This window comes from Colobus angolensis, unplaced genomic scaffold (assembly GCF_000951035.1).
Source record: "Colobus angolensis palliatus isolate OR3802 unplaced genomic scaffold, Cang.pa_1.0 Scaffold48, whole genome shotgun sequence".
NCBI lineage: Eukaryota > Metazoa > Chordata > Mammalia > Primates > Cercopithecidae > Colobus > Colobus angolensis.
In genome coordinates this window covers 12915659-12928481 of record NW_012118265.1, presented here as the reverse complement: position 1 = coordinate 12928481, position 12823 = coordinate 12915659, and the positions used below count along the sequence as shown (strand labels likewise).

Here is a 12823-nt window from a genome sequence, read left to right as displayed (position 1 = left end):
TTCAAATTTGAGAGAAATACAAACTACAGGTGAATTTCGTTTTATAAGCAGAGATGTAAAAACTTAAATAACATACCATAAAATAAAAATTAAAAGCAACATATAAAGAACTACGCGTTAAAATCAAACAGCAATACCACAATGGAAGAACAGACCATAACTCATCGCATCAACTATGGATAATAAGACAACCTATGTTGCTTAGGTTGAACTTTCTAATCAATACAATAAGACTTTTGGAGAGGAAGAGGCAATTTAGTATTATCTGCAGTTGAGAAAATTACATGGTTAACAACCTCGAAAGAATCAACTAAAAAAATTCTGAAGTGCTATTAAGAGATTTTAATAAGTTGAAAAGATACAAATCAATACAACAAAAAGCCATTGCTTCCTATATTCTAGTAATAACCAGTTAGAGGTGGAAAAAAAGGAAAGAAATAGCCAGGCATGGTGACTCATGCCGAGACTGCACCACTGCACTCCAGCCTGGGCAACAAGAGCGAAACTCTCTCTTAAAAAAAAAAAAAAAGAAAGAAGGAAATAATCTGTAATCCATTTGTATAGGAATAATCATAGTAAATAAAGTGAAAAAGATATGCCAGGCATGGTGGTCCATGCCTGTAATCCCAGCACTTTGGGAGGCCAAGGCGGGCGGCAGATCACCTGAGGTCAGGAGTTCGAGACCATCCTGGCCAACATGGTGAAACCTCATCTCTACTGAAAATACAAAAATTAGCCAGGCATGGTGGCATGGGCCTGTAATCCCAGCTACTCAGGAAGCTGAGGCAGGAGAATCACTTGAACCCAGGAAGCAGAGGTTGCAGTGAGCTGAGATCATACCACTGCACTCCAGCCTGAGCAACAGAGTAAGACTCCATCTCAAAAAAAATAAAAAACATAAAACATATAAAATGAAATTTCAAATATTTTCTGATATCTATATCTATTCATGTTCTTATGCATATTTATGTCAATATTTATTTATCTACACAGTGTTCCTAGATGGTAAGAACAAATTTGCAAAGGTATCAGTTCTTATATTAGTTTACAGATTTGATGCAATTGCTATTAAAGTATCTAAATAATCTCGTAAGTATACAATTGTAAAGTTTATCTGGAATGAGTCTGACCATCCAAGAACATGAAAATATATGAAGTGGAGAATTCTCTACTAAATATTAAAATTCATCATATAAATGTAATATTTAAGACAGTAAAATACAGATACTAGAATAGACATGTGAAACCAGGAAGGTAGTTCAGAAAGAGATTCTAATGGATTTACTTTTAACATATGGTAAAGATTCCTGAGCACCATTTACTGAGTCCTTTGTTCTCTCTTACAAACTAGTAGTGGTGTTCAGTACTAGTACTAGTACTCAGTAATGGTGTTCTCTACTAGTTTGTAGCAGAGAGCAAAGGACTCAGTAAATGGTGCTCAAGTAAAGGGTTAACTACTTGGAATAAAGTAAGACTATTATTTCTCATTATGCCATACACCAAAATTTTAATGAACTTAAGACAAATGATAAAGTTGAAACCAGTTTTCAAAAAACACAAAAATATATAGGTGAATGGGATACTTGGTTTTGTTTCCAAAAATATATTTAAAATTCTAAAGATTGAAATATGCAATCTAGGAAAATATATCCCACATATATGAATGGAAAAAATAATGTATAATAATATTTAACACATAAAATCTCAGTGAAACAATAGACAATTCACAGAATAAGTCAACATGGCCACAAAATGTGAAAATGTTAAACCTCAACAATTAAAAAGAAATTCAGGTTTTAAACACAGGCCACTTTCAATCTATTAAATTAACAGAACTAGCACAACAGTTCTAGGAATGTAAGAATATATATCAATATCCTTAAAACTTTTATATAAATTTTTTTATACTTATAGTAATCTCTTGTAAGGAAACAAAAATGTGAAAATATATAAACACCCTCAATGTTGACATTGATAACTATAGTGGCATAATTCAATAAGTTATACGTCTATGTGATTTAATCTCACTCATTCACATTGTACTATAAAACTTTGAGAAATTTTAATGACACAGAAATTAAAATGTTGAGTTTTTAAAAGCACAGTTAAAAATGTTGAAAATATGTTTAAGAGGTATTTTATATATATTCATATTCATACCATACACATTTAGGAAACTCCAAGGAAATTCCCTGAAATGTTAATAGTGGTCTTTGTTCGATTAATGGTGAGATATATTTTCTAACATTTCATATTTTCTAAAATGAATATAAACATATATTACAATGATAAATGAATAAGCATTGCTATAAAATGAGACAGAGAATATTACAATGTAGTTTAGAAACAATGTCATTCAAAATGTTTCTACTGAAAAAAAAGTAACCGTCCATTATTGATAGATTTCATTTATACAGAAACCTCATTTCCTATCAGTTTTTGATAAATTAGTGATCATTGTACTTTGCTCTAAAATGTAAATAGCTCCCTTCTTCCACTGACAAAGCACAGATTTGTTGGTCTTCATGAAACATAAAATGTATATACATTAAGAAGTATAAGCATATTCATTCAAAACTATACTTTTTAGCTCTTGACACTGAAAATTTATCATCTTTTAATATATGAAGCATATTATTTTAAAAATATATGTGCATATGTGTTTTAGGCACATATGTGGAATCCTATGTATTTTTCTTGTCCAAATAAAGTAAACTATTTAGAACCTTTCAGGGTAATTATGATCATATAGCTTAAACATCAGTTTCAGGGAATGAATAAATGTTTCCCCAGATTCTAGCAGGTTTTCCCGCCTTTCTCTTCCTTCCAAAATCCCAAAATGAAGTTCCAAGAGGATGTATTTCTCTTTCCTAGCTTCTAATTAGCCCAGTCATTGGTTTAGTTGGCAAAGGTGACTTTTGCATAACCAATAGCTCTTTTTCAAAAAAGACTGATGTGGGAGATTGTGAAAGATCTACAAAGGTCCCATCACCTTCAGTAGGGTCCATCCGAGCACCCAAACAGAAGCCTCCCAGCCATGATTACCCCACGTGTCACATAGGGAATGTATTTAACACATGCAATCATGGATTACTCCCTTCCCATCATCCTTTTTCTACTGGCACAAGTCAGAGGTGCTGTTCCAAGTGGAAAATGTGGGTTCACACAGCAATTTAGAGTGTGCATTGCTTTTTTGTTTGTGGGACACTGGAAGATAGGCCTGGCACAGTTCATCCTTCGCAAGTGCTTAATGCCATCCCTGGGGACAGGAATATCACGAGCCTATAAAAACACAGCTTTTAGCTGCTTGGTGTTGAAAATTTCAGGCAAAATTCCAAAAGCCCTCAAAGCTAATGCTGAGTCGACAAAGTGCCAAAACCTCTCTGGCATTAAATTTCCACTCTTTATTTTCCCCCTTCAGGTTAACAGCTTGTGAAAATAATAATGTGATAATGCCACCCTGTGATCCAAATATCTCGAAGCACGATCTTGTTAAGCTTTGGTGTCCCTTTGAGACTAATGTGAATTGAGCCGACTTACTCATTTTACAGATGAGAAAACCCCCCAGGAGATGAGTCAAATGTCTGAGTGATGGCCCTGCAGACTTACCATGTAGGTCCCAGGTCTAAATTAAATTCTCCAAACAAGGCCAAGTGTTGTAGGAAAGGACCTGAAAAGCTCAGCTAACATCAAAAAGGGCCAAAGAAAGATTCATAGAGGTTACTAGGCAGGCTAGGGTAATAAACTGGTGAAAGTGGTGAAAACACATATTCCAGGAGGGGCAACAAGGCATAGTCTAAGCATAGCAATAAAGCACAGGCTAAGCGTGTGGCCAACTGGGATCAACGAGAATCACCATGGTCATTAGTAGATCTAATGTGACATCAGGGGCAGCTTACAACATCAGGGACACTGGATTTTGGCTTTTTTTAGTTTATCTGAGACTCTCTCATAATTACAGAATACACTGCTTTGCATATTACAGTAAGGAACAGGACTCTATCCCCCATTATAGAAGTAATTCCCTTCCCTGAATTCTAGCAATCAGGCCTGAATGCATAATCTAAACCAGTCAATGGCATGGCCCAGTTCAGGACTTTGAATCTGGAAGAAGTGTCTCAGAAAAGTGAGGGGTATTTTTGAACTGCGTAGCCATTGCATCCAATGTACTGTGAGGCCAACAGCATTCCAATAATGTTGTCTCTTGTGTGTGCCTTTCTGTGGGTTCTTCTTTTTCTGAGCCTGATTCTCTAGCCTTCCTGTCAATTTAGTGAGCTATCTGTTGTGTTTCTAATAAATTATTTTTTGGCTTAAATTACCTAGGGTCAAGTTTGCAACCTGGAAGACTGAAATTAGCAATGGTCGAGGCTGCAGTAAAATTAACATCAAGCATATCTAGCAGGCTATACCAGGTTTATAGCAACAGGAACTGTGGGTTTGGAGAAAGAAGTCTTCCCATAGTAGAACAGAAGCCCAGGTATGGCAGAAAGTACTAAGTGCTCTAAAATCTATTTTATTTTCTTATTTCTATGTAACCTGTAGGATATTTCCCAGTCTCCCCTGCAGTTAGGTATGGCATGTGTATTAGTCCATTTTCATACTGCTATGAAGAAATATCTGAGACTGGGCAATTTATAAAGAAAAAGAGGTTTAATGAAATTAACAGTTTCCCCTGGCTGGGGAGGCCTCACAATCATAGCAGAAGGTGAAGGAGGAGCAAAGGCACATCTTACATGGTGGCAGGCAAGAGCATGTGTGCAGGGAAACTGCCCTGTATAAAACCATCAGATCTCATGAGACTTGTTCACTATCATGAGAACAGCACAGGAAAAACCTGCTCCCATGATTCAATTACCCCCCATTGGGTCCTTCTCATGACACGTGGGGATTATAGGAGCTGCACTTCAAGGTGAGATTTGGGTGGGGACACAGACCAACCATATCAGCATGTGACTGGGTTCAGTCAAAAGAATGTGAGTTGAGTGAGGTGCCTCTTTCAGAATGGGCCCACGAGAACCTCCCACATGTGCCCTTTTTCCTTTCTATTTTGCTAGAAGGGAGACAACTGGAGGGTGGTCTTGAAAGCCACGTGTTGAAGATGGCATAGCTCCCACCATCCTGGGTTCTCTGAATGACTATATGAAGAAGGCTCACCCCACTGTATCGCTTCGCCTTTCACTACTGATGCCTAGTCAGGAAATAAAAACTGCTGTTTGGAAGCTATTATACTTTGGGGGATCCCTTTGTTATCCTATGTTACAGCATAGCCTAGATTCACCATGTATGATCAATTAATCAAGCAAAGATTCAAGTTCAGAGCAGGGCCAGTAGCTATGCTGACTTGATGTTGACCGCTTGAATTGATGGTCTACAGCTTCAGGATTTCTCCCAATTTATAAAAGAACAGACGACAATTGGAACAGAATCTTTAAAGGTATATGATGCAGATATAGCTACACAGGTTGAAAGGATACAGGCAAAAGAGCAAAAAAGCTCATTAGAGATTTGACAGTCCTAAATAGAATCATAGAATTGATTAGGGATCAATAAATTCTAAATTTTTCATTTCTTTTTCATGCATTGTAGTATCTCTATGCTAGGGATAATGAAAAGATAAATTATAACTCCAGTTCTGCTTTTTTCTCCTTTAACCTAGTTTTCCCTTTTCAGATAGATCCAAGTGATGCATCTTACTCTCCCTCCTGGGATTTTTTCAACTCCTGAGGTTTAAAATAAAACCCACCTGGGGTTTTATTTCCCAGTTTTCCCCTTTCTTACTCCTTTTCAAGTGGGTGGTTTCTCAAGGAGCACAGGGAGGATTAATCATCTCAGTTCTTTTAATCACAAGGGTATGTACCCAATACATATTTGTTGAATGAAGAAATTATTGTTTTCTTTTTTTAATGAGACAGCACTGCACTGATGACTCTTATCCATGTCTAAGTTGGAAAAGACCTTAGAGATCACATAGACCTTCTGGTACATATGCACACACACCATTAGGGAGTCCCCTACTATAGCATCTTTTATGTGGGTCATCAAGTGTGACTCATATTTCTGGTGATGAGAAGCTCAATGCTTTATTCCTATACCACTGAAAAATAGCTCTGTCCTTTTTTTTGTTTTTTTTTTCTTTTGAGACGGAGTTTCACTCTTATTGTCCAGGCTAGAGTGCAATGGCAGGATCTCGGCTCATTGCAACCTCCACCTAGTGGGTTCAAGCGATTTGCCTGTCTCAGTCTGTAGCTGGGATTACAGGCACCTGCCACCACACTCAGCTAATTTTTGTATTTTTAGTGGAGATGGGGTTTCACCATGTTGTCCAGGCTGATCTCAAACTCCTGACCTCAAATGATCCACCTTCCTCAGTCTGTAGCTGGGATTACAGGCACCTGCCACCACACTCAGCTAATTTTTGTATTTTTAGTAGGGACAGGGTTTCATCACTTTGGCCAGGCTGGTCTCGAACTTCTGACCTCAGGTGATCCGCCCACCTCGGCCTCCCAAAGTGCTGGGATTACAGTCATGAGCCACTGCACCAGCCTGTAATTATTTTTAAAAAATTTCTCCATAAATCTTTCACTGATTGGTCAGTGTTGAGGTCCCTTACAAGTCACATATTCTGATAGAAATCCCTTGCCCAGGGATCAGTAAATTGGTTGCTATCTCCAAATTATCATTCCATTCACAAGTCTTTATCTTCTCCACCAAGACGACAGAAAAACTCTTCAGAAGTCCAGATACAATGCTTGTATTTATATTTCTAGGAATCTCAACGAAAATTAAACATAAGCAAATTTGTAAGAATTGCTCTAAGGCACCGAAGCTTTATATTCTTTCATACCTACTGTCACATCATTAGGCTGAGTCTGTCTTTGACTGCTTTTAAAAATGGATATTTACTATGTCATGGGTAGTCAATGTACATGCTTTCTATACCAACATTGTATTCTACACAGTACATTTCCATCAGTTTCAAAGCACACAAAATGAAACCCAAGGTGGAGAAGCGGGGTTTTATTTCCTGCCATTGTTGTGCACAGGAGTCAGAGATCGAGCACTAAAACAGCATTCTAGAGAAGCATGCTACTTAGGTCAATCCAGAATGTTGGATTCAAAATGTGTATTGCATCAAGATGGGTCTTACTAATGGAGTCAGGGACTGTGTGATGTAGCGTGTCAACTCCAGAAGTGTAGATGAGATGGTGTCAAAAATCCAAGAAGACAGTCAGAATTACAGGACAAATTAGGCAAGATGGAAGTGGCCTGACTTCACCCTAGGGCTGGCTGCCGGGATGTGTACGTGTTCTTTACATGCTCCAACTTAAGTTTACTTATGGGGGAGAGTAAAATCCAGAGGGACTGGAATTTGAAAGATTAGTCAAAGTGAGAAAAGCATCATATCCAGACATTTCTATTTGGATAATATTCTCAGACTTTCAGCTCTGTGTGTGTCTTCCATGAAAAGTCCCTAAGCTCTTTTCAGTTCTCTGGAAAATGTAAGATTATTCCATCATTTCTTGTAATACTTAATGCAAATCTCAAATCAGTCAGGTCATATCTAGTTAGGTCCATCAAGTAATATAAAGTAGGAATGTGCCTTGCAAATACAATTGGGACAGAGAAAGGAACAACAGTAAAACATAGTAACTGAGGACAAAAATCACTTGATAGAAAGTTTTATGCTGAATCATGATTCTATAGTGATTCTCTGGGATTCTAGGGTACCTCTCTTGAGCCTCTAATGTCCACTGAGCCCCTTAGAGTGTTAGAAACATACTAAAACAAGCCTAGAACCCATTTGGAATCAATCAGCATCCTGCTCACTGAAATAACCCCAAGGACCCCTATGTCCCTCTAAGAAGCTACCATTTAGGATCTTCTTGCAACACATTCCAGTTTCAGGCTCTTCCCTACTGGAACTGCTCCTGTTGGGACTGTAGCTAGAGGAGCTGCTTCTACAGGAATATGTGATGTAGACTGATGCAACAGAGATGAGTCTGAATACCTTGGATGTAAGAACTATTTCCGAGATCAACTAATCTTTCTTAGTGCCAAAAAGGGTTAAAATCAGCAGTAAAAACCACACCTGCCAATTAACTGCCTCTATATTCAGCCACCTTGTAAAGCATCCTAACTAGGGTGGCTTTCATAAATAAATATGCCCCTACATTCTTTGTAGCCAAAGGTTATAAATCCCTTGCAAGGGTGGGTGGACCACAGTAAAGAGATCTGGGAGCATATTTTTACATTGGCAAGAAAAGCAAAATGTCACTCAACTAAATTTAAGATTGTTCACATACATCTGCTACCACCAGAATGTTATTTAAAAGGAAAGAAAGAAAGAAAAAGAAATGTGAATATCTAATAGTTTAGCTCTGAACATTTTTCTACTGTTCAGGTGACTGTTTCAATAATGATTGAAAGGCTATCAAAACAGAAGCAAACATGTGTTTGTAGTTTGTCATAGAGCAACAATTTCTGGTTAAATAAATACATAGGCAATGATATCTCAACTACAGAAAAGTGTGTGTGCTGATAACTGTAGTTATAAATATATCACTAAAATGTTTGCAAAAAAGCAGCAAATATAAGATTTTACATTCTGACAATATCATAAATGAATCACATCATTCAGAGAGACAGAGACAAAGATCAAACAAATTTCTGAATCAGGTACATCTCCTCTGGACACCATTTCAGAGCAAGCAGATGCATTTTATGACATGAATCTTGGATTCTTCTGGATTAGAATGTATAATTTAATAAACCAGAATGATTTGTTCAAAGTTCATCAGGGGCTGGAAATGGATACAGTTTACCATAAGGGAACAATTAAAGTTTAAAATCACAGAGGTACATGCAATAGTGTGTGAAAAGTCCTACTTACCTATTAACCAAAGCAGAATAATAAAATTTGGGGAAATGAAACTTAAAAAAATGGAAATCATAAATCTACCTTTCATTCTTTTCAAAAACTAAGGCCTTTTAAATATTGACATCAATTACAGAAATTATCAGTGGATCTATTGAGGAAAGATGACAAAAATGTATACCAAGGTCTCCTTTACATAAAATTGTTACATCCTCTAAAATTCTGAACTTCATACACTGTCAAAATGTAAGTACCATTTATCCCAAAATCAAATGCCAAATTACTGAAGAGTTAAGAAGCAACAGTAATTCACTTGAAAATTATCCATAACAGAAATAATCCATTATATTTGAATTAGAGGTAGAGCTGAGTAAATTGCATTTACCACTAGTTTTTAAAAATGAAGAAAACTACTAAGGGAAATACATTTTATAATACAATAATATAAATACATATGTTTATTAGGTTTTAAAATAAATGATTCTGCATAAATAAATGTTCCAAACCACATTTAAGTGGCCTGAGAAAAGAATCATGATTTGTTAAAGTTACTTTTTAATGACAATATGTTCTCTTAGAAAAAAATTGAATAGTTAATCAAAATATCTGTTGGGGTCATTCTGGGTAGTAACTCAAAGTATTATTTCTTTGTTGGTTGTGTCATATCATAATATCATAGAACTACACTTTTGATAGTCTTAAAGATGGAGTTAAAAGATGTTTTTGAAGAAACCGTATTTTTTTATTTCTTGTTTGAACATTTAAATTGAACATTTTGAAACTAATTATTTTCAATAATGCTAAAAGTACTATTTCAATGGCCCATATATAATTTTATAAATTTACTTATTATTTCTACTTATAATAAACTGCCACTCTATACATTTCATACCAATAAATTTGAAATTTTTAAGTCATCAAATACCTCCCATGTACTGACATTAGAATACCTAGACATTCGTTCTTTTGGTAACTGAAAGTATAATCTAAAGTGAAAAAGTTTAACACTGACCTTCCCAAACTGTACAAATCAGGAACTACTTTCCAAAGGAGGCTTGTGCATACAAAGGCCAACAGATTGTACATTTGGAACTATTTATATGTGTATATTAAAATGCTATTTCCAAAGCCATTGTTTTGTCCACTGCAATGCGATTAGTTTTGGTGTACTAAAAAAAAAGAACACCCAAACTTAGATTCTCAAAATTCAAAGCATCAAGTATCCACATACTAATTATGCAATGAGAAACTATTTTTTTCAAATGAATACTCTGATATATTTTAAACGCTTAATTCTGAATTTAAAAATGTAATGAAGGCCATCAGCTTTTATAGCTTAAATTTAACCTGACTCAGTTCGACTTTGAAGTTTTCTCTCTTCATATGTACAAATATGATACACCTAAAATAGATGGCAGACATTTGTAAAACTTACATTGTCGGAGTGCTTGCCCTGGTCACAGTCCCACGTTGCAGCACGCTGCGCGGACCTCTCCATGGTGCTGAAGAGTTACTCTCGCCCATTTGAGAGGGAAGAGTTGTTTATTCAAATTGGCTTTGAAAGAAATCCGTAAAGGGTCACCTGGGTTAGCTAGTAAAGTTATCTAAAAAAATTTCTGTAACACACACTAAATAGGTGATGCTTTTGCCTTTCAGTTATCAACCACCATGCTCAAGCAGCTCAAAGTAGATTTTGGAGCAGAAATCTTCAAGTACTGGCAAAAAAGAGCGAGAGCTTTTTGGGAGATGAAGTTTGCTGATTTTTGCCAGTGTTCTTCAAATTGATGAAACACACAGAGAAGATAAGGCTACTCGGAGAACAGAGGATTCCAGAAAAGTTCTTGATCTTAATGCAGAAAAGAAGATCCCATTAGTCCAAAGCAGCCAATTCACTTCATGCTATCATCTGATCTACTTTTTGATTAAATATAATTCAATAAAATAGAGTTAAGAATTCCACAAGGCACTGCACACACCATATAAACAGGTCTGCCTCGTTCTAGCCACAGCCTCGGTCTGCTGAAGATTATCACAGCAGAAATCAGGCTCTGTGGCTTTCACAGATTATCTCTTTCTGAGGCTGAAACACATAAAGAGCCACATGACACCCAATGATGTCATCTCTAAAGCAGGTCACAGTTGCTGCTGTATGTAGATAAAGTCCTTCTACTGAAGTATTTAGCATAGTGATTTTCTTGAAAATCTACTTGCATTAGATAGCATGGTCTTCTATGAAAATACTTAACCCTATCGATACAGTGCCATGAAGAGAAAATCAATTTGCTGCTCATATGTGAGATAAGTCTCCCTTTAAGCTAAGATCAGCTTCTAGTGCTGCTTTAAAAAATGAATAACTGCAATTAATTTGTGGTGGATATAGTGAAGAAGGGCTTTTCCCTGGAGAAGCTGCTGTGGGAACTAGAGGGTCTCTAAGGATACAGAATCTACTTCTAAAACACCTCTCAGAATATTTAGCATGTCCAAAAATTATTTTTTAATTCAATCCATGAAGATTGCAAAATAAAAATTAAGGCAACCATCTTCAACTTCTAACAACAGTTTATGTAATAAAATTAAAAAGCTACATAAACAGAAAAACATCTTACTATCTCTGAAATGATTGGGGTATATTTTCAAGTGTTGATTAAAGATAAACTTGCTTTAATTCACTATTTTTAGATGTTTTTCAGCTCTGAATAAAGTAAAAATAGAAAATTAGCTATATTGTTACTAATCTGTACACCTAACTGGTAATGGATAGTACGCATATTCTTTTAAAGAATGTTTAAATGAGCAATGTCCATGACCATTCTTTGCAACATATTTTTCTCTTTCTATTTAGTCACATGCCATAATTATGATTTTCAGTCATAATTGTCATTTCTGCCAGTTAATAAATTATCTAATCCCCTTTCGTGCCAACTAAATAATTCTTATAGCCCAAGTGAAGAATAACTTGAAACTAATCTAATCAGTGCTTATTAAATGTATTCTTCCCTTAAGGCCAAGTACATCAAACAAAAGCAGCTTTCCTTGAAGAGCATAGTATTCTGTCATATTTTTGAGAAAGAACCATAAATCTGAGGAGAAAACAATTTTCCACACAACCAGTGCCACTGAACAAATTCTATTAAAGCAATGGTGATTGTCCTGGCATCTCCTCTGGAAAATACTGCCTCACCAGCTTCTCACAACATATCTATATAATGCTAAAATACCCAAATAAAAATTGAGAAAAAAATGGATTACCTAAATGTTCTGATCCACTTAGGTTTCCTAAATAAATTAGATAATTTTGTTCAATTTCTACAGCTTAGTGTTTTCTACACTTTAATAATGATGAAGATTATCTGGGGCATTTTTAAAAATTAAAAGTCCCTGTAATCCCAGCACTTTGGGAGGCCAAGGCAGGTGGACCACGAGGTCAGGAGTTCAAGACCAGCCTGGTCAAGATGGTGAAACCCTGTCTCTACTAATAATACAAAAATTAGCCAGGCGTGATGGTGGGTGCCTATAATCCCAGCTTCTCAGGAGGCTGAGGCAGAAGAATCGCTTGAACCTGGGAGGCGGAGGTTGCAGTGAGCTGAGATCGTGCCACTGCACTCCAGCCTGGGTGACAGAGTGAGAGTCTGTCTCCAAAAAAAAAAAAAAAAAAAAAAAAACATTAAAAGTCCCAGGCTGCTTCTCAGATATTCTGACATGATAGATCTGTTGTGGTTCTGGAATCTGCATTTCTTAAAAAAAAAAGTTCCAAAAGTAATTATTATTTGGAAAACACTAATTAATATAATATATAAAATCACATAAAAATCAAACTGAATAAAAAGTATTTGTGATTCTTAAAATGATAAAAAAAAAAGCCCAATTTTTGCTCCCTGAAGTATCCAGTGTTGGGCACCCCCTTCTCATTTTCTCAGGTTTCTGTAAGAAAGCATTTTCCTAAAGACT

The 12823-nt window shown here is 36.1% G+C and overlaps 1 protein-coding gene across 4 annotated transcripts in view; it reads right to left on the bottom strand.

Annotated features, from left to right (window-relative positions):
• Positions 1-12823, bottom strand: part of LOC105523974 (schwannomin-interacting protein 1) — an 833968-nt gene that overhangs the window by 627969 nt on the left and 193176 nt on the right. For 3 of the 4 annotated variants that reach the window (XM_011959053.1, XM_011959054.1, XM_011959057.1), the window contains exon 1: positions 10311-10956. The exons of the other annotated variant lie outside the window; for it this stretch is intronic. In XM_011959053.1, coding sequence (XP_011814443.1) covers positions 10311-10373 — 63 coding nt within the window. In that variant the 5' untranslated portion in view covers positions 10374-10956. Of the gene's footprint in view, positions 1-10310; positions 10957-12823 lie in introns of those variants that run through there. 4 annotated transcript variants of the gene reach the window in all.